Source organism: Saccopteryx bilineata, chromosome 12 (assembly GCF_036850765.1).
Source record: "Saccopteryx bilineata isolate mSacBil1 chromosome 12, mSacBil1_pri_phased_curated, whole genome shotgun sequence".
In the NCBI taxonomy this organism is placed as follows: Eukaryota; Metazoa; Chordata; class Mammalia; order Chiroptera; family Emballonuridae; genus Saccopteryx; species Saccopteryx bilineata.
In genome coordinates, this window is record NC_089501.1 from 13029182 (window position 1) to 13051062 (window position 21881).

At 42.1% G+C, this 21881-nt stretch overlaps 1 protein-coding gene across 1 annotated transcript; it reads right to left on the bottom strand.

Annotated features, from left to right (window-relative positions):
- Positions 1-740: 740 nt before the first annotated feature.
- TSPYL4 (TSPY like 4) lies at positions 741-4766 on the bottom strand. Its single transcript, XM_066248019.1, has one exon. The coding sequence runs from the start codon at positions 4699-4701 to the stop codon at positions 3466-3468; it is 1236 nt and encodes a 411-aa protein (XP_066104116.1). The 5' UTR covers positions 4702-4766; the 3' UTR covers positions 741-3465.
- Between the last annotated feature and the right edge of the window lie 17115 nt (positions 4767-21881).

Consider the following 21881-nt stretch of genomic DNA (forward strand, 5'->3'; position numbering starts at 1 on the left):
TCCAGGTCTAGAAAAATTACACTTCAGCAAGTAGACCTTGCTAGAAAGAATTGCCCCCAAGAGTCAGCAAGCCTGTTTAACTACAGATACAATTCAGTAATTTGGGGCCAACTGTCAGATTTTTTAGATGGTTAAAAATACATGGTCACTTTCAGATCTTGCAACACCCATAGCCCCCTCTACTACAGAGGATGCGGAAATCGGTATTTCCCAGACCTTCCAGTATGTAATAGCTGCTGAATAACAAAACATTCCTCGCATTGAAGTTGTGATGTCTGATGTCACTTGTTTGTAGACATTACATTTAGGTTAGATTTTGTTGTTCTTCTTTCTCTTTAAAGCACCACATTGTTGTAGGAAACGAATTTAAGTAGCACTTACAGAATACACGGTGTTTAATTTTTCCAAAAGTCTTATCTTAAGCTGCTTAAGAAAAGAATGAGACCAAGGGAAAATGGGGGTTATGGTTAACATATACTACAATAAGGATACTCCACAGAAAGCAGTTAAGTGATAAATCAACATATGGTGCTTCAATATCCACCAAAAACATCACTGGCCATAAAGAAAATGATTCTGTTCATGAGTATGCAGCTACAGTGGGCCTATTTACCACTTTCCAAGAAAAAAAAAATCTTAGGTTTGGTGGCTGTTGCCTCTTTTTAACCTTCAGGATGTGGCTTACTGTGACCATTTGACAACTTTAATATTTGCAACTTTATATTAATCTAGACAACAGAGAACTTTATTAATTTTTATTTTGGTGAAAACAAATACAGCAGAGTGACAGATTTTATGTTTTCTTCAAGCACATAGGAGAAAACAGAAGCACTAAGGATCCTTGTTTAGTTTGACAGCAATTCTACAAGTACTTACACTGGGTTAGGAACATAAAATATCAAGTACCACATTATTACTAGGGCAAAACATACCAAGTAAGACAGTCATGGTTCTCTTCTTGAGATTACTTTCACAAGACGGTGACATGTGCAAAATTTCTTCAAAGATCACATTATTCAACCTATATTTCTAAGGATAGAGCTATATATGAAGAGAGACCAGAACAAGCTGATAATAGTAATAATATTCACAGACATCTTCACACCATACAGGAAACAAGTTTGATATTTTGCACACATTCTCAATTACAAGCAAAATGCAGTCCTATAAATATCAATTTTGCCAGCAAGCTAAAGTGGAGGAAGGAATTAGGATTTTACTCAACCAGTGAAATAAGCATACTACATCATCAATCTTTCACATGTAAAAGGTCACTCCTAAAATATATAATTGAAAACATCCAGATTTGCATTTTGTGTAAGAAAAAAAATGGTGAACTCAAGGATATAGGAAAAATTGGGGGAAACCCTCTTCCAAGCATCCTCTTTGATTCTCCCACCTCTCCCAGGAAAGCCCTGAGCCTCCCCTCCCCCCCCCCCCCCCCCCCCCCCCGGGTTCCCTCTTCCCTGCCTGCCATTCCAAGCCCAGTCCACAGCAGGTTCATTGCAGTTTCTCCGGCCTAGAGCACCCTCCCCAATGCTCTGTGTCCAGACTTCCAAACCCTGGGGAGCTTATGGCAAGGCCTTCAAAAATAAAGAAGAAATGACAAGGCTGGGTGTCATCAGCACCACCATACCCCTCAGTAGAACGGCCCTGTCAGCACTGTTGTCCCACCTACTGGAATTTCATCTGAATATCCCACAGACTCCACAGATCTCCTTACTCTGCGTAGTAGGAAGGCTTCCTAATCTGCCACAATGCAGACAGAAGCCTGTTCGTTCTTTTGTTAGGACAGAAGCAGGGAAGAAAATGGGGAAGCTGAGGACTGACAGCCGAGGGCCAGGCAGTAGCATGGAGGCCCTTGCGACATCAGGGCTACAATAAAATAGTAAAGACGGGTGACCCACAAAATGCTGCCTTCAGGTTATGTCAAAATGGTTCAAGCCCCACCCCCAAAAGAGAATTTCCATCTTTACAAGAGTCAAACTAACTTTTAGTTGCTTTAACCACTGTCTCTTGAACCCATCACTGAAGAACCTGTCTCTCCTCTCAGCTTCTCAAACTAAAGCTAAAAATTCAGAGATTTTAGTAAATGCCTACAGGGGAAAGGAGGGGTTGTTGAAGTTGGACTAAAGGAACACTGCCCATAACTAAACAATCTGCCTACAAGTCTCCCTTTGAAACATTTAGACCTAGCTAAAGGAAGTGGGGTGGAGGCATGGGGGCAGAAGAGGGCAATGAGACCTGGCTAATCTAGTGTACAGTAGCTTTCTCCCTTGGGGCAAAATCAAGGGGAGAGCAAATTAAACAAAAAGCCTACTTTGCCAATTTTGTTTCTGAGGGAGGGAGAAAGGAGGGGAGCTATGAGGGAAGAAGTGTGGGAGGGAGGGAGAGGGACCAGGGACAGGGAGATAGACCAAAAATACATCTTCCTCTGTGCCCCCATCCTGGTTAACTGTCATGTTCAGAACAGGTACAGGAGGGGTTAAGAACCGGATGCCTAACAAAATTGCCTAGATTAAGGGTGGTTTATTGGCTAGGGCTCAGAAAAGCTGTTGGAAGGGACCCAGTTCCAGCATTGCTCTGGGCATTGTCACATATGACTGACAACCTTCCTCACAGCCACCTGAATTTATTGGTGACTATTTAGGGGGTGGTTCCTATGTGCTGCCTGGGGGTAGCACAGCTAGTTCCTGAGGCAGGCAACGATGCCCAGGCAAATCTCATCCAAAAGACTCAAAACAGGTTTGGGTAGGCCATGGCACAGGCTTTCATACTCACCAGTACCTGGTCACAATGCAGACGGACCAAAGGCACAGAAGATCAACATCTACACTTCCCATCTGTTACCTCATTCATGCCTAGTAGCCAGCCACCTGCTTATTCTGCCAGATAACCAGCAGGCTGGATGGCACAGGCCAAGGAAGGCAGCTGGGAACCAGTTAGTGGTGGCTTGCAATGTCCAGTTAGGGTTGATGGCTGGCATCATCTGTATCAGCTTCATCTTGCAGTGGTGAAACTCAGAGATCTTGCCATAGAGTACAGGGTATCAGAAGCGCAGCCAGCGTAAAGTATGAAGTTCCGCTAGTTATTTGCAAAGATATACATCAAGTTTCCTTGTGGTTGATAACCACTTAAAAACCTTGGAAAATGCCATCATCACAGAGCCCAAGGCATGCAAAGGGAGTCAGTGTGTATGTACAGCATCATGTGCTTGGCACAGAAGCAGTGGAAGGCCATGCACTTGGAACACGTTAACACTTTGCAGAACAGCACAAAGACCCAGAAGAAGAAGAGCATAGACATAAGCGACAATCTTGCAACTGACTGAAGATTTAGAGGAACTGAAGAACAAAACAATCCAGTGTAAAGAGAAAGCAGATGGAAGATTGCATGCTGTTGGCTGAGCCTAGAATCCAAGAGGAGGTGGTAAGGAAACTGCAGGAGCTTCTCACAGGGCAGGAGTTAGCCAGACTGGAACCGGAAGGACCGCGAGCTCTCCACTGGCTGCCTTGCTGGGTCTCGAATTCCTCTACGGGGCCCATCACCCATCAGGTAATACTGTAGGGGATTGGGCCACAGTTCTGCTTTGATAATCTCAGCAATTCTGTCGAATTCTAGGAGGCTATGGTCTGAGAACCAGTTGAAGAAACTGGGGATCGTGTTGCCTTCCCGGTTCCTGTGGATATGGGACTGGGGGTCTTGGCCCCTGTGCCAGCGGATTGGAGTGGAAAGAGACACCACCCTGCCAGAGGATCTGCGCTCATACTCCTTGACCAGCCCCTCATTTCGGAAGTAGGGGTTGCCCTGAAAGATGAACTTGAATTTGCAGCCTGCTCTAGGGTGTTTAAGCTCCTCCACCTCCAAATTGATCATGTACCTCATCATGTCTTCATCTAGACCACTGATCATAGGTGACAGCTGGGGGTGGTTCCGAAAGGCAGTGACCCAGAAACCTGGGATATTTTGGATGATGAAACTTCTGCGCTGCATATGGAGCCTTCGCATCCGGCCAAACTTGCGCTCCAGCTGAAGGAAGGCCCTGTCTGCCTGGGCGTTTACGTTTGACAGCTCCTGGTCGATGGCCTCCAAGGAGTCCATGCAGTTATTGATCTTCGGGGCCCTGGCCCGCGTCTCCTCTTTCACTCCTCCTACCACCTTTTTCTCCTTCTGTATCACCTTCTTTTCCTCCACCACCTCCTCTGCTACTCCCTCCTTCTCCACCGTCCCAGAGATGGCGCAGTCCTTTGTCATCACTTCCTTGGCCTTCGCCCCAGGCATCATCTGAGACCCCGACCCCTCTGCGCCACCGGATTCTAGAGCTTTCTCCCCACTCGGCTCTCTAAGCTGACAGCCATTTTCCTGGCTATTGTCGGATGCCACCGCGGGGGAGGAAGGGGCTGCTTTCACTCCCTCCGTGGGAGATGGAGCCTCTTTCTGGCCGGCTTTAATTGCTGCAGCGCCACGGCTCCCAGCGATTCGAATGCGGAACACAGGGCCATAGCTGGCGGGGGCCTGGGGGGCGCCTCCCTCCTCAGAGGTCTCCAAGCTGCCCTCACCTGTGTGCGCCATCACCTGTGTAGCCTCGGTTTCCTCGCGCTGGCACTGGTTTAGGTCCGGATGTCCCGGGGCATGGTCAGGAGTAGCGGGGCCGCAGGTTTCAGCGACAGAAAGGTTGTTACCGTCATCCAGGCCGCTCATTTTGGTATCAATCAGACCTGCAGGACGAGAACGATGCTTGTCCTCTCTGCAGAAATGGTGCTCCGCCCCTCGCGCCACCCCTCTCTTCCTCTCTGGGGAGGATGCTGCTATGGCAACCGGTGACGTCAGCCCGATAGCGTCTTCAAATCGCGCGAGAACTATCTGCTGGTTAGTCAAGGTTATTTCATTGTCTATATGTTACAAAATGTTTTTCGTTTAGTCAGTGTAGAAAGGTTTGGTTTACAGCAATAGATGCAGACCAAACTCAAGCCTGTGCGAATTGTATTAATGTGGATTTATAAGGCAATGAATGAATTTCTAAGACACCTAAGCTATTGTCTGTTAAAATATTTGCTTAAAAGATAATGCATAGTTATTGTTTGTTCTAGTTAGCTCATAGGGCTTCCATGTGTAAAGTCTATTCAGCCATTCACAAGCTTTCCTCCTTTAATGTACAGATTCATGGCTATTTCCAAATATTTGAGCTGAACAGAGTTTAATTTTTAAGAAAAGGGAAGTGTTACTGTATTGTGAGCATTTAAATAATTAGGAGCAGTTAAAAGGGAAACTTCCCTCATCATAAAAAGACATAATAAAGAATAATTTCAATTTTCCTTACATATTTTAAAGTTTATATACTTTGGCCAACAGCTACAAAGCAATGGACAATATTTCCTCTTCACTTTTAACTAATATAAGTAGTAAAATATTGTATTTTCCTTACCTAGGGGTGACTGAGACATGCACAAGAATGCAAATTCAGCCTTTAAGCTTTACTGGAAGAAATATAATATCAGGAGATTTTAATTTCTAAAATTATGCATAGCATATGTTGCTTATCCTCAGGTTATAACCTTAATCTAAGAAAAAGTCCTGCTTCATAATGCCTCTGGGCATGAAATCAGCAAATATTGGCCAAAATTGGCTTCTGTGATCCTTCACTGCAGGATGAAAACAGTAATCAACTGTTTGCAGGCACTAAAGCTGTTAAGTGCCTTCACTAAAATATCTTAAGTAATATTTAAAATGTTAATGTTAAAATACTTAAAATGTAAGAAAAGTTACTGTCTATTCAAGTCAGCTCATACAGTTTATTAGATAGCGATGTCACTACTATCAGTTATTAGTTTGTTGGAGTGTGAAAATACTGGTGTAGGTCCTTAGAAAAATGCAGGAAGGAAAGCTAGAAGTTTGCATAAATTTGTTTAGCATCTTAAATTTATATTAGAAAATAATTATGATTATCATTCTTCGAAATAGAAACTCCACCACAAAGCACCCAGATTACGATCACTTTCAAATAAGGGCTCAGAAAGGATCGACTAAGAAGTAAGGACTTAGGGGGAAAGGCTTTAGAGAAAAGCAGCAGGTATACCGGAATTTCTAGTGAGAGAAGTGGTGTGGCTCCCCTCACCCCCAGGCCTCCTCCCCAGGCAGTTATGGAGTGGAGTAAAATGTTTAGGACAGGATGTGCCACCTACTCTTTGTAGGACAGTGCCATCTGAGGAGAGGGGTCCCGGATAGGAGGTTAACACAGAGAGGGTGGCTCCCATGTCTAAAAGAAAATACATAGACCTTCCTCCAGAGTCAGAGTTTAGCTCACAAAGGTTTTCCAGAGAATTCATTAACAATCATTTTTGTACCCTTAGGCTACTCAAGAACAGACTGTCTGGATGATTGCTGCCCGCTAATCATTTATTCAATAAAAAACTGTGCAGGTATTTTCCCTCCCAGGAGGACACCCGCACCTTTTTCTTTCCCCTTCCCATCTTCTTCCCAAACAGATGTGCATCTTCTAAGGGTCCCCAGGAGACTTGCATCCAGGGAAGCAATGGGCAGTGGCAGCTCTTTCCTGGCTAACCCTCAAACCTGTGTCCAAGGCCCCCTTTTCTCTTACTTCCCTGTGAGCCAAAACAACCCCACCTAGGCTCTCCCGTTCTTCTTCTATTCTAGGCCCTTCCTTGTTTCACTGTCTCCTGCTTCAATAATCATACTCTCTAGTCCTGGCCAGTTGGCTCAGTGGTAGAGCGTCAGCCTGGCGTGCAGGAGTCCTGGGTTCGATTCCCAGCCAGGGCACACAGGAGAAGCGCCCATCGGCTTCTCCACCCCTACCCCTCTCCTTTCGTTCTGTCTCTCTCTTCCCCTCTCACAGCCAAGGCTCCATTGGAGCAAAGTTGGCCTGGGTGCTGAGGATGGCTCTGTGGCCTCTGCCTCAGGCACTAGAATGGCTCTGGTTGCAACAGAGCGACGCCCCAGATGGGCGGAGCATCGACCCCTGGTGGGCATGCCGGGTGGATCCCGGTCAGGCGCATGCGGGAGTCTGTCTGCCTCCCTGTTTCCAACTTCAGAAAAATACAAAAAAAATAATAATAATAATCATACTCTCAAAATAAAAATTAAAAATTGTGCAAACAAGAGTCACTCTTCCCAAACTACAGTTAGTTTTCTCTCCTTTCCTCCTTTTTCTTTCTTTCTTTCTTTTCTTTTCTTTTTTTTTTTTCAGGGACAGAGAGAGAGTCAGAGAGAGGGATAGACAGGGACAGACAGGAACGGAGAGAGATGAGAAGCATCAATCATCAGTTTTTTGTTGCGAGACCTTAGTTGTTCATTGATTGCTTTCTCATATTTGCCTTGACTGCGGGTCTTCAGCAGACCGAGTAACCCCTTGCTTGAGCCAGCAAGCTTGGGTCCAAGCTGGTGAGCTTTTGCTCAAACCAGATGAGCCCGCGCTCAAGCTGGTGACCTCAGAGTCTCGAACCTGGGTCCTCTGCATTCCAGTCTGACACTCTATCCACTGCGCCACCACCTGGTCAGGCTCTCCTTTTTCTTTTAATAAATCCTGTTTTTGCCTTTGTAGGGTAAAGGTCTATTGATTTATCCTTCATGTAAACAAGTAAACACTGTGCTAAAATTAAATGACTTAGTGACTTTGAGTTTTTCTTTGACACTACTCTGCCTTCTTTTCCTAAAGAATCTTATACTGTTGAAAGATTAACTCTCTTGGATTATTATAACCTGAACCAAGATGCAAAGAACAAGCAAATGATGAATTAAAGTTACTCTGCCATGCAAGAAGGAAAAGTTAGCTATTTGCAAAAGAAAATTAGGAAATTATATAAGGTCACAGTCTGAACGCAGGTAATCTGACTCATGAACCTGTGCACCCACTTACTATATTATTCTGCAACCCTACACAACATATACAATAAGAAAACACTTTCTTAAGAAATAATACCACGTGACCATCCCCACTTAATACTAAATCTCCTTTATCATCCCTGCCCCATCCATAAACATAGTAATAATTGTTGGGGAAATGCCCAATTACTGACAGGAGAAACAAGAATTCATGATCCTTACTTAAATGCCTTAGGTCAACAGTTCTCAACCGATCAGATATAAAATTCCTTTTGTTGTTGTTGTTTTGTCTTGTTTTCTTTATTGTTATCATGTGGACCCAGTTTTACTGGATGAGGATAGAAGTCCTTGGCTAGAGTTCTAGTTCATGAACTCTGGGAATTTGGGTAAGTGACTTAACTTTTTTGAATCTCAGTTTTCACGTTTTATTTATTTATTTATTTATTTTTAATTCATTTTAGAGGGGGGGGGGAGACAGAGAGGGAGAGAGAGAAGGGGGAGGAGCTGGAAGCATCAACTCCCATATGTGCCTTGACCAGGCAAGCCCAGGGTTTTGAACCTTTGAACCGGCAACCTCAGCATTTCCAAGTCGACGCTTTATCCACTGCGCCACCACAGGTCAGGCAGTTTTCACATTTTAAATAAGAATAATATTGTTATTATTATTATATGTTATATATATTACATTATTATATGATCACGCAACCTATCTTCATCCTCTTATAGGTCAACACTGTAATGTATGTGAACCTTCTTTGTAATAAAGAAGTGATTTCCTTTTCCCTTACCTCCATCTCCTCTTTTTTTCCTTCTTCAAAAATTATTTCATGGACCATTACAGCCAATATTTACTTAATTTTTTAACCATTTCCTCTGAGTGACCCTTAAGTATGAAAGGAATTATGTCTCCATAACTGAATGAATCTCCTCTCCTAGATTCCAAAAGCTCAGAGTTAAGTTGAGCAGCAACACAAGCATTCTATGGCAATGTTTCTCTTCCTCAGACAGGGCAAAGGTATCGCCAGCAGATAGACATTGTGTGTCCAGGGTCAAGACAAATTGCCAATTCCAATAGAAAACTGTCCTACCCTATGAAAAATCAACAACTGAAGAACATCTTCCTTTATATTTCAGAAAGATGCTGGACTGATTGAATTCCTTGCAGGTAAGAGTCAAGGGTGGACCTGCATTTGGCACCAACTCAATGTGAAATTTTATGTAGTGGCCATGAAAATGCACCTTAAGACCTTTTAAATAGAGGGAAAATATTTGACATAGGGCCTAAATGTGTCCTGAAATCTATAGGCTCCTTCAGCAGAGGCCACACCTTCTATGAGCTGCTCCAGCCAATAACCTGAGCATGGCTAGGATACTAAGGGAAGACCATTTCTGGGAAATGTGGGAAATGGTTGACAGCTGACCCTAGCTGACCCAAGGACTCCCAGTGGCCCTGCTCTCTTTTTCACTGAGAATCAGACTTGCTTCCTATTCTGAGGACTTTTCCATCTTCTTCTGGCTCTCTCCCCATTTCACTCATACAGGCAGTTCCCCTAATAAGACTCTGTGCCAGTTTGACTTCTGCTTTTCGGAAGACCTGGAATGATACACTTGGAAGATTTAAATCTCTCAATTTCAACTATTATGTCTTGCAAATTGGAAGGGTTGAGGGGCACAGAGAAGAGCTAGAAGAGGGTAAAGACTTGTTTAGTGCCTACATATGTGCCATACCTTATAATACATGACTATCACATCACCTTTAATGTGCCAGGTGTACTGCGATTTAATAGAAGAGGAAGCAAAGAATCAGAAAAATTAAAACATTAGCCCAATATTATTGCAGAGACTAGATTTGAGCCCAGGCATCTTCTAACTTCAAGGTTATTTCTTCTCTACTACTTTCTCTGCTTCATGGCTGCTTAACTATGAGGATCAAGTGAGATAACAGATGTGAAAGGACTTTGTAAATGTAAAAAAGTGTTACTTCAAACCTAGAGGTTATCATTCGTGTCAGCTGCAGTCAGGATCACTACATAATATGTAGGGCCAAGTGCAAAGTGAAAATGTGGGGCTCCGTGTTCAAAGTTTGTTGAGAATTTCAAGATGGCACAGCAGAGCAATAAACTGTGACACCCAGAAACCCAGCCATGGTCTCAGCAGAATTGTCACTGCAGGGGCAATCAAATAGAACTTGCAGGAAACCTTCTAGAATAGAAACAACATCCTTAAAAAAATAACATTTCTTCCTCTGACAAATGTTTTATAACTCCTTTTTCCTTTCTCAGCATTCACAAAGTTATCAGGTACTATTTTTTTAAAAATCAATATAACATCTTAGTTGTAATTGAAAGGAAAAAGAAAATAATTTTTTAAAGATCTATTTTAATTTGTTAATGCTTGGGCATGCCTACACTAAATGACAAAAATAGATGGCTATACCTATAGAATCACTAGATCTTTATATATTTTGGAGATTAACCTTTCTTCAGTTATATGGTTTGCAAATATTTTCTCCCATACCATAGGTTGCCTTTTCTGTCTGTTGGTTATTGATAAAATAAAATTTTTTAAGTATTAGAAAGCTTTATGCCTGACCAGGTGGTGATGCTGTGCATAGAGTGTGTCAGACTGGGACGCAGAGGACCCAGGTTCAAAACCCCGAGGTCCCTGGCTTGAGCACGGGCTCACCTACTTGAGCACGAGATCACTGGCTTGAGCATGGGATCATAGACATGACCCCATGGGGGTTTGAGCACAAAGATTGCTGGCTTGAAGCCCAAGGTCGCTAGCTTGAGTTCAAGATCACTGACTTGAGCAAGAAGGTCACTCATTCTGCTGTAGCACCCCAGTCAAGGCACATATGAGAAAGCAATCGATGAACAAACGTGCTGCAACAAAGACTTGATGTTTCTCATTTCTTTTATGGTCTGTCTGTCCTATCTGTCCCTTTCTCTGTCGCCCCCCCAAAAAGAACTTTGTGTCAGTTTATTAGGCAATTGTTTTCATGCTTAGTGTTAGGTAAGGTAATGATATAGTTTACAATAATGTTTAAAAGAAGATGAAATAAGAAATTGCTTTAAAAATGCAGTATATAAAAACAATGAAAAATGTTTTCATATGTACAATAATGCTAGGTTCTGACTTAAGTAATAATTAATAGATATTTTTTATCTACATGAATGCACTAGATCCATGGTCGGCAAACTGGGGCTTGCGAGCCACATGCGGCTCTTTGGCCCCTTGAGTGTGGCTCTTCCACAAAATACCACATGCGGGCGCTACCTCGATAAGGAATGTACCTACCTATATAGTTTAAGTTTAAAAATTTTTGGCTCTCAAAAGAAGTTTTAGTCGTTGTACTGTTGATATTTGGCTCTGTTGAGTAATGAGTTTGCCAACCACTGTACTAGATAATTTTATATAGGGCCCTGTCCCTCACACTGCAGGATGTCTAGCATCCCTAATGTCCCTAATAAATACCAGTAGCATCCACATTCATTGTAATAATCAAAATAACTCCAGGATATTTCCCAAACACCCCTTAAGGAGAGGTACACATATGCATTGAGAATCCATTCTTTTGTTGTTGTTGTTGTTTTTTATAATTTTTATTTTATTTATTCATTTTTTTAGAGAGGAGAGAGAGGGAGAGAGAGAAACAGAGAGAGCGAGAGAGAGAGAGAGAGAGAGAGAGAAGGGGGGAGGAGCTGGAAGTATCAACTCCCATATGTGCCTTGACCAGGCAAGCCCAGGGTTTTGAACCGGCGACCTCAGCATTTCCAGGTCGACACTTTATCCACTGCGCCACCACAGGTCAGGCTTTTGTTGTTTTTTTAATGCTTGTAAATATAGTATTCCCATTTCTAGTCACTAGAGGGAGAAAGTGGTCTTTAAGATGATAATCTGACTGGAGTTTGGTTTTGAGGTTTAAACTGCTCTGAGGAGAATATTTATGGAAATTTTAGACTATACATTCATCAGAAGAACTATGTCATGTGTTTTAAACATATATTGGTGGTCTATATATTGTTAAAATTAATTACAATCTTTATTATACTTAGGCTATCACCACTGTTACAAATTAAAATTTTCTCAGACAAGCTTATTTGGTTATGATGGCTCCCTGTGATAATGTTTAGGCAAAAATATGTCATATAGCCTCGCTTTCCTCAATCATACGGGAAATCAGAGACAAGGTTCCTGACCTGAATGACTTCATATCTTTGTATGCTGGGTGAGATAGTTAATTTTATGTGTCAATTTGACTGGGCCAAAGGGAACCCAAATTAAATATTCCTGGGTGGGTTTTGGGCGCATTTTTTTGGAATTAGCATTTAAATTGGAGGACTCAGGAAAGTAGATTGCCCTCCCCAGTGTGGGTGGGCATTATCTAATCCTTTTGAAAGCCTGACTAGAACAAAATAGAAAATGGGAAAAGGAAGAATATTCTCCTTTTGCCTCCAGCCTGAGTACTTGAGCTGGGCTATCTCCTACTGCGATGGTGTAAATCTAAGGCCGATTTACACCATCGGCTCCCCTGGTTCTCAGCTCACCAGCTCTCCTGGCTCTCCAGCTTGCAGACAGTAGATCGTGGGACTTCTCAGCCTCCATATCACAAGAACCAACTCCTCATAATAAAGCTCTTTCTATTAATTAGCTCTATTTCTCTGGAGAACCGTGACTAATACAGTGGGCAAAGACACATACATTGGAATCAGACACATCTGACTATAAGTCTCAGTAGTGCCACTTAATAGCTATTCAATATGGTCAGGTCAAGGTCACTTCCCTGAGCAATAATTTTTTCATCTACAACACAAAGATAATAAAACTTAATTTATAAGACTGTTGTGAAGATGAAATAAGATGTATGTAAAGAGTTTATCCCAATCCACTTTCAATAAATAAAAGCTGAACTGGTAATTTTTCACATTTTTTGCTAAGATTTACCAATATTAAATATACTATAGTGAAAGCAATATAAAATTCATGTCAAATTCTGTTATGAAACTTTACATGTATAGAGGTCCAAAGATGAAAGATATCTGCAAAGAATGAAGTCGTGAGTAAAAGGAATGAGAGTTGAATTGGACCAAGTAGGATACTATTTGAATAATCTGAGAAAGATGCAACATTGGGACATAGTAATAATATTTATCTACTAGGTTCCCGTTATTTCCAAATAATTCTAGATATATAGTATTTCCCATTCATGGGGGAAAAGTTTATTGCTGAAACTAAAATGCATTACCACATTTTTCTTCGTAGAATTACCTTAAAGACATCATAAAATACCTTGAGAAAAAGAATTAGTTCTCCAAAGTCTGTTTTTAACACATAGAGAGGATTCATCAAAACTGACCCAACAGTAAACTTAGAGAATTTTTGGCCATTAATAAAAATGGTTGACTATAACAGCACCTAGACAACCATGTACCTACCCACCAGTTCTTTTTTTAAATTCTTTTTATTGAGAGGTGGGGAGGCAGAGAGACAGACTCCACATGCGCCCTGACCAGGATCCACCCAGCAAACCCCCTACTGGCCAATGCTCTGCTCATCTGGGGCCACTGCTCCATTGCTCAGCAATGGAGCTATTTCAGCACCTGAGGCAAGGCCATGGAGTCATTCTCAGCACCCAGGGCCAACTTTGCTCCAGCCATTCAAGCCATGGCTGCAGGAGGAGAAGAGAGAGAGAAGGGAGAGGGGTAGAGAAGCAGATGTTCAATTCTCCTGTGTGCCCTGACTAGGAACTGAACCTGAGACTTCTACATGTTGGGCCAATGCTCTACCACTGAGCCAACTGGCCAGGGCCACCCACAAGTCTTAGATCCATCTTAACACACTCTTAACCCTTTCAGTAGTGAGATTTTTTTCATGCTTACTGACCCCCAAGAGTGAGTTTTCTTTTTTCAAAAACTGAAATTAGGTCCAGTTACAGTTTTATTAACTTAAAATCAAGTTTGTTTGATAACCAATTTATGGAAACAAGAAGACATACATTTGCCTTTTTTTAATGTTGCCTTACACATTTTTAAAATAAAAATTTTTGTGCAGTCGTACTCTGGGTAGTCAGGAGGCACGAGGATGTACATGAACGTCATACTACTGAAAGGGTTCATTGTAGTGTGCTAATAGAAGACAGAACTTGGAGAGGATGAGAATTATTGTCTAAGTTAATAACTCTGTTGATTCAAACTTCAATAAATATACATTCTCTACATTTCTTAGTGATATCAAAAGTTCTTTATATCTCAGAACCAAATTCCAGAATAACATTGGCTCATTTTGAATTACATTGGCTCATTTTGTTCTTCTGAGGGAAGGTATAATCAAGCAATTTAATTCAGGCAGTAAACATACAAAACTGCATTTTTTAATATAGGAAATATAGATAGTTATAATCTGACAGGGTTAGAACACCATCTATTGTTTAACATAAAGAAATAAATATTTAAAGATATATAAATAGATCCCTTTTTATTAATTTTTAAAATTAATGTGTTTATTTATTCATTCACTTTAGAGAGGAGAGAGAGAGAGAATAAGAGGGAAGATCAGGAAGCATCAACTCCCATATGTGCCTTGACCAAACAAGTACAGGGTCAAATCGGTGACCTCAGCATTCCAGGTCAACGCTTTATCCAGTGCGCCACCACAGGTCAGGCTTAAATAGATCCCTTTTTAAAGCCATTCATGAATGTATTAACTTTTATTAAAGCCATGATATTCATACTTAATTAAGGTTTTTATGCCTAAATCACAGGCTGCTGCAATATGGTGGAATGTGCCCTAGCTTGAAATAAGAAACCTTAATTGAATGTACTTTGTGTTATTTACATTCCAATTTACAGAGCCTCTATTTCTCTTTATTTAAATAAGGACAGTGATATAAAAACTGTACAGTTACAAATGTAAATGATAACTGACATAGAAATTCCTGTTATTTCTAAGAATCTGCTGAAATTAAGACAGGTGTGTACTTGAAGCAGAATTGGTTATCTGAGGCTCAAATTGTGACTCTTTGGGGTAAGAAACAATTGCGATTAAGAGTACAGTGGTACCAGCCCTGGCCAGTTGCCTCAGTGGTAGAGCGTCGGCCTGGCATGCTGAAGTCCTGGGTTCAATTCCCGGCCAGGGCACACAGGAGAAGCACCCATCTGCTTCTCCACCCCTCCCCCTCTCCTTCCTCTCTGTCTCTCTCTTCCCCTTCCACAGCCAAGGCTCCACTGGAGCAAAGATGGCCCAGGCGCTGGGGATGGCTCCATGGCCTCTGCCTCAGGCGCTAGAGTGGCTCTGGTCGCAACAGAGCGACGCCCTGGATGGGCAGAGCATCGCCCCCTGGTGGGCGTGCCGGGTGGATCCCGGTCGGGCGCATGCGGGAGTCTGTCTGACTGCCTCCCAGTTTCCAGCTTCAGAAAAATACAAAAAAAAAGAGTACAGTGGTACCTTGACACGTGAGCAATTTGAGAGACAAGCAGTCATTTGTGGGATTTTTTGCTTGAAGTCATGAACGGATTTTTGAATCACAAGCTCCCACCACCCTCCACTAAATAGCCTGCTGAACGTCCTGAAAGGGAGGAAGAAACAAACTTCCATGGAAAGGTTTTTATTGAAACGGCCTCTAAGTGAAAGCAAGGAAAATATGGCAAAAAAGCCAAAAGTCAGTGAAGAAAATGATGATGATTAAGCAAAGTAAAAAAAATAGCAATTAAGTTTAGCGATAAAGTTACATAAGTAGTGTGTAAGTTAAATTTTGCAATTAAGGCCCTGGCTGGTTGGCTCAGAGGTAGAGCGTCGGCCTAGCGTGCAGAGGACCCAGGTTCGATTCCCGGCCAGGGCACACAGGAGAAGCGCCCATTTGTTTCTCCACCCCTCTGCCGCACCTTCCTCTCTGTCTCTCTCTTCCCCTCCCGCAGCCAAGGCTCCATTGGAGCAAATATGGCCCGGGCGCTGGGGATGGCTCTGTGGCCTCCGCCCCAGGCGCTAGAGTGGCTCTGGTCGCAACATGGCGACGCCCAGGATGGGCAGAGCATCGCCCCCTGGTGGGCAGAGCGTCGCCCCATGGTGGGCGTGCCGGGTGGATCCCGGTCGGGCGCATGCGGGAGTCTGTCTGACTGTCTCTCCCTGTTTCCAGCTTCAGAAATATAAAAAAAAAAAAAAAAAAAAAAAAAAAAAAAACATTTTGCAATTAAATGTAACACTAAGCTTGTAAAGAGTAAGTTATGTTAAGCAATAGCACACAAAATGAAAACCTCCTCCACCAGTCTCCTCCCCCTTCGCCAGCATCTTCACTTGACCTGGAAGGTAAATACACTTCATAAACCAGTTTATTTCTTTAAACTCTCTTATTATGTATCTCTATATATGTATTTGTTATTTATAAAGTAAATTTTCTTATTTAAAAGCATATAAAACAAAAAATTTGTGTGGTTTTTGGGGGCTGGAACGGATTAATTGCATTCCCATTAATTGAAATGGGGAAATTTGATTTGACATACGAGCAAATTGAGTCATGAGCTCAGCCCATGAAATGAATTAAACTCATGTGTCAAGGTACCACTGTATAGGTAAATATCTTATTTTGTTTTCATAATGAAAATAAATTCAGGAAACAATCAACTAGAGAAGAAGCAAGAACAGCAATAGAGTTTAGGTCCCCAAACCTTATCATGCATCAGAATCACTTGGTGCCTGACCTGTGGTGGTGCAGTGGATAAAGCGTCAACCTGGAAACACTGAGGTTACCGGTTCAAAACCCTGGGCTTGCCTAGTCAAGGCACATATGGGAGTTGATGCTTCCTGCTCCCCCCCCCCTCCTCTCTATAATGAATAAATAAAATCTTAAATAAATAAAAATTTTAAAAAAATCACTTGGAGTGCTGGATAAAACACAGTTGCTAGGCTCCACTTCCTGAGCCTCTGATTCAGTAGGTAAGACATGGAGTTCTAGAATTTTTGTTTCTAACAAGATTCTAGTGATGATGCTGCTGGTCTGGGGACCACCCTTTGTGATTCACCCACTGCTTTAAGTAAAAGCAGAATAATCAGAGAGAAGGGTCCGAATAAGGAAGGGCAGAGAAGCATCTTGTAGGTATCTGATGAATGTGCAGAAATGGAAAGGGAAACTCAGGGAGATTCCTGAGAGTGCCCCTGAGAGATTATTGTTATGTCAGTACTACTTCAGGTGATACTGTCCTGAACAGACTTCTTTAGTGACCAGAAGATGATAGAACCTCTAAGTCTGCAAGTTAAGGGAATGTCTAGGGAGATCAACTTTGGCCTGGCATTGAAGGAAAAAAAGTTAAAAAGCAATTCCAAGATTGGAATTATAAATGGAATTACACAGCAGGAAAAAGAATTTACAAATAAGGTTGTGCATGTCGAGTCAGCAACTTTTATTTAAGCACAGGAGAGATATCAAAACACTGGAATTGGGCAAATGGAGTTCTAGTTTTTGAATTCCCATCAATATTTTAAAATCTATTATTAAAATTGTAATTTACATACACTATAATGCATGGATATTAAGTGTACAATTTGAAAGTTTTTGTGTTTTTTTTTACAGGGACAGAGAGAGTCAGAGAGAGGGATAGGGACAGACAGACAGGAACAGAGAGAGAGATGAGAAGCATCAATCATCAGTTTTTTGTTGTGACATTTTAGTTGTTCATTGATTGCTTTCTCATATGTGCCTTGACTGAGGGCCTTCAGCAGACCGAGTAACCCCTTGCTCAAGCCAGCGACCTTGGGTCCAAGCTGGTGAGCTTTTTGCTCACGCCAGATGAGCCCGCGCTCAAGCTGGTGACCTTGGGGTCTCGAACCTGGGTCCTCCACATCCCAGTCCGACACTCTATCCACTGCGCCACCACCTGGTCAGGTGTTTGTTTTTGTTTTTTTTTTCTTTCTTTCTTTCTTTTTTTTTACAGGGACAGAGAGAGTCAGAGAGAGAGGGATAGACAGGGACAGACAGACAGGAACGGAGAGAGATGAGAAGCATCAATTATCAGTTTTTGTTGTGACACCTTAGTTGTTCATTGATTGCTTTCTCATATGTGCCTTGACCGGGAAGCTACAGCAGACCAAGTAACCCCTTGCTCGAGCCAGCGACCTTGGGTCCAAGATGGTGAGCTTTTTGCTCAAACCAGATGAGCCCGCACTCAAGCTGGCGACCTCAGGGTCTCAAACCTGGGTCTTCCACATCCCAGTCCAATGCTCTATCCACTGTGCCACCACCTGGTCAGGCCAATTTGACAAGTTTTACAAATGAATACATCTATATTATCACTCAAATCAAGATATGGAGCATTACTATCACTCCTGAAAGTTTGCTATGCTTTTTTCCAGTTACTCTCCCCAACCACTCAACCGCCTGGATTCACATATACCAGTTACATACTTTGTACTCTTTTTCTCTGGAGTCTTTTGGGAAAACTTATAGAGGTGTACTGAAACCAGACTCCAAAGGCGGACAAGGGCAGAGACCAGAGAAAGATACTAACAACTCCAAAACTAAACAAGTTTAAGGGATCTATGGACAGAAGCATATTCTCATGGTAAATTTCCTCCTGGAAAGGGGAAGGAGGCATGATATATAGAGCCAAGTGGCACCTGTTTACTCAGGTGACTTGTAGCCATGTGGTACAGGCTTAGTAAGAGCTGTATAATCAATCCAAAGCAATCAAAAACTTAATAGACCCCTTTATCTATTCAAGAACACTCCTTTCAGGTGATACTAGCCCACCTCAATTCACCCAAGTGTGAACTGGTGGTGGCCTTGCTTCCCAAGATGACCAAGAATCATGGCCAGGTTGTTGGTGGTGATAGAGGGGGCAGAGATAGATTATAATTAATAATGGTCTTCAAGTACTTAAGAGATCTTTTGTAGAATAAGGCTATTTCCATTCTGCAAGACTACAGGGGTTATAATATGGAGCAGATGTGCTGAGAGCCTACAATATGCCAGGAACTTTGCCATAGCTAGCTGTTATAATAGATTTCTGAGTAAATGTAACAAAACTGGGAAAAGAGTGGGCATTCCCTCATTTGAAGAGTCCAAGGAGGCCCTGGCTGGTTGGCTCAGCGGTAGAGCGTCGGCCTGGAGTGCGGGGGACCCGGGTTCGATTCCTGGCCAGGGCACATAGGAGAGGCGCCCATTTGCTTCTCTGCCCCCACTCCCTCCTTCCTCTCTTTGTCTCTCTCTTCCCCTCCGGCAGCCAAGGCTCCATTGGAGCAAAGATGGCCCGGGCACTGGGGATGGCTCCTTGGCCTCTGCCCCAGGTGCTAGAGTGGCTCTGGTCATGGCAGAGTGACGCCCCAGAGGGGCAGAGCATCGCCCCCTGGTGGGCAGAGCATCGCCCCTGGTGGGCGTGCTGGGTGGATCCCGGTCGGGTGCATGCGGGAGTCTGTCTGACTGTCTCTCCCCGTTTCCAGCTTCAGAGAAATACAAAAAAAAAAAAGAGTCCAAGGAACAGTTATCCATGATTCTCAGACATGTCTGTACCTTAGGATCTAACTTAATTGGTTTGGGGTACAGCCTAGATATCAAGAGTTTTTTCAAAGCTCCCAGCTATTTATAATGGCAGTCAGGTTTGAAGAATATTAGGCTAAATGACTACTTATCTAAATGTAAATTAAATGAGAAATTAAAATTGAGAGGAAGGTAAATGAGAATTATATTGATTACATGCTGCTGTATGCCAGGCATTGGGCTTGGCAATTTTGCACTCTAACCTTTATTAACAATGTTACTACTTGGAATCTTTTAGAATAGTATCTGGCACCTAGTGAGCTCCCACGTATTTGTTGTTATTGTTATCCCCTCTACAAACTTGTAATGAACGCTCCAAATCCAACTGGGGAAATACTAGCTATAATATAGGTATTATTATCCCTGCATTAAGAGGCTTAGAGAAGGTCTTTATTTTGGCTAATGTACTTGGAGGAAATTCTAAAACTGTGATTCAATCCCAGCTAGTGTGTCCTCCCTGTCTCTTTAGGCCACAAGTCAGACATCTTATTATTTACAAAAATTAGCAGCTTACTTACGTGATACTTCTCATTTTTAATAAAACCATTTCTTCCTGGCCTGTTCTCAAGAAAATTACAATAATTGCAAATCCTGAGAAAATTAAGCCAAAAAGTCGATACTAAATTTTCCTAATGTAGTCTGATGGAAATTCTGTGGGTCTTGAGAACCTCTGAGGTCAAAGAAAATGGATCAAGGTGGACATTCAGAGCTGAAACAAAGCCCTTCAAACATGGAGAAAGTACTGCTCACAAGTGAAACATCTCATACACCAGTAGTTGGCAAACTCATTAGTCAACAGAGCCAAATATCAACAGTACAACGATTGAAATTTCTTTTGAGAGCCAAATTTTTAAAACTTAAACTATATAGGTAGGTACATTATTAACTTAATTAGGGTATTCCTAAGCTGGTCTTTGCGCCCGCATGTGGTATTTTCTGGAAGAGTCACACTCAAGGGGCCAAAGAGCTGCATGTGGCTTGTGAGTTGCGGTTTGCTGACCACTGTCCTATACTAATGAATGGATAAAGGTTATATCTGTTATACATTAATTTCAATTACATATTAACACAAGAAGGAGAAGTGGCCCTGAGGGAGTGGTCCTGATCATCTTATACTTCCTTTAGGCAAACGGAGTGCTAGTTTTCTTCTGCATGTGACTAGTTTGAGTATGTCATTCACTAAAGAAAACATCCAAGGAATGACACCCTCTCAATTAGATACAAACTTCTTCAAGGGCAAGGACAATCTTTACTATCCCATATAAGCCTTAATATAGTATCCATACAAAATAATAATTGCTGCAAGGTTGTAATTACTACACTAATTTTCAAAATATAAAATATGCTTCTTCAAGGGGTGAGCAATTGACTTGATGTAAAGCTAGATTCAGACTTTCTGTTGCTAATAACTAAAACTTGGAGCCCATGTAACATACACAAAATGGTATGTTTAATGACTAAAATGATTTTATTCTCTGAGCTTCATGTACATCTATCTGTAAGCCAAAAAATACAGAACATTTTATTTAAGAAAAATATAAAGCTATAGGTCTTAAATGTCTCTAGAGATTTATTAACCAATATAACTATCAGTGCCAATTTGGCACTGAGACCTATCTTATTTATATCCAGAAAAACAGTTTTGCACAGTACGTTTTGCAAAGTACTGAGTATATCTTAGGTAGTCAAGAACAAGTTGATTAAAGGCATTTCATGTTACCCTTTTTACCCACTGGCCTGGACCTGTACTTTACCTATCCTAAATTTAAACTAGATAACCCTTGTTCTAAAGTTACAATAAATTTCATGGGGAGAAATTAGCAATGTTTAATTTTGTTTTTTTTTTATGCTCTGAGTTATTCATCAAGATGTCTAGAACTATGTTGTCCCATGTAGTTTAAAATTTACCATTAACCACATTTAAAATATGGATAAGGCCCTGGCCGGTTGGCTTAGCGGTAGAGCGTCGGCCTGGCGTGCGGGGGACCCGGGTTCGGTTCCCGGCCAGGGCACATAGGAGAAGCGCCCATTTGCTTCTCCACCCCCACCCGCTCCTTCCTCTCTGTCTCTCTCTTCCCCTCCTGCAGCCAAGGCTCCATTGGAGCAAAGATGGCCTGGGCGCTGGGGATGGCTCCTTGGCCTCTGCCCCAGGCACTAGAGTGGCTCTGGTCGTGGCAGAGCGACACCCCAGAGGGGCAAAGCATCGCCCCCTGGTGGGCAGAGCATTGCCCCTGGTGGGCGTGCCCGGTCGGGCGCATAGGGGAGTCTGACTGTCTCTCCCCGTTTCCAGCTTCAGAAAAATACAAAAAAAAACAAAAAAAAACCCCTAAAATATGGATAAATATAAGAAATTAGTATACTTTACTTAACCCAATGTTATCGAAATATTATCATTTCAATAACATAAAACATTAAAATATTTTATTCTTTTTTCCATACCAAACCTTTGAAATCCAGTATGTATTTTATACTTACACAAGATCTCAATTTGGATTAGCTACATTTCAAGTGTTCA

Coding starts and splice junctions, on each gene's coding strand:
- TSPYL4 (XM_066248019.1), bottom strand. CDS start 4,701: ATGAGCGGCCTGGATGACGGTAACAACCTTTCTGTCGCTGAAACCTGC.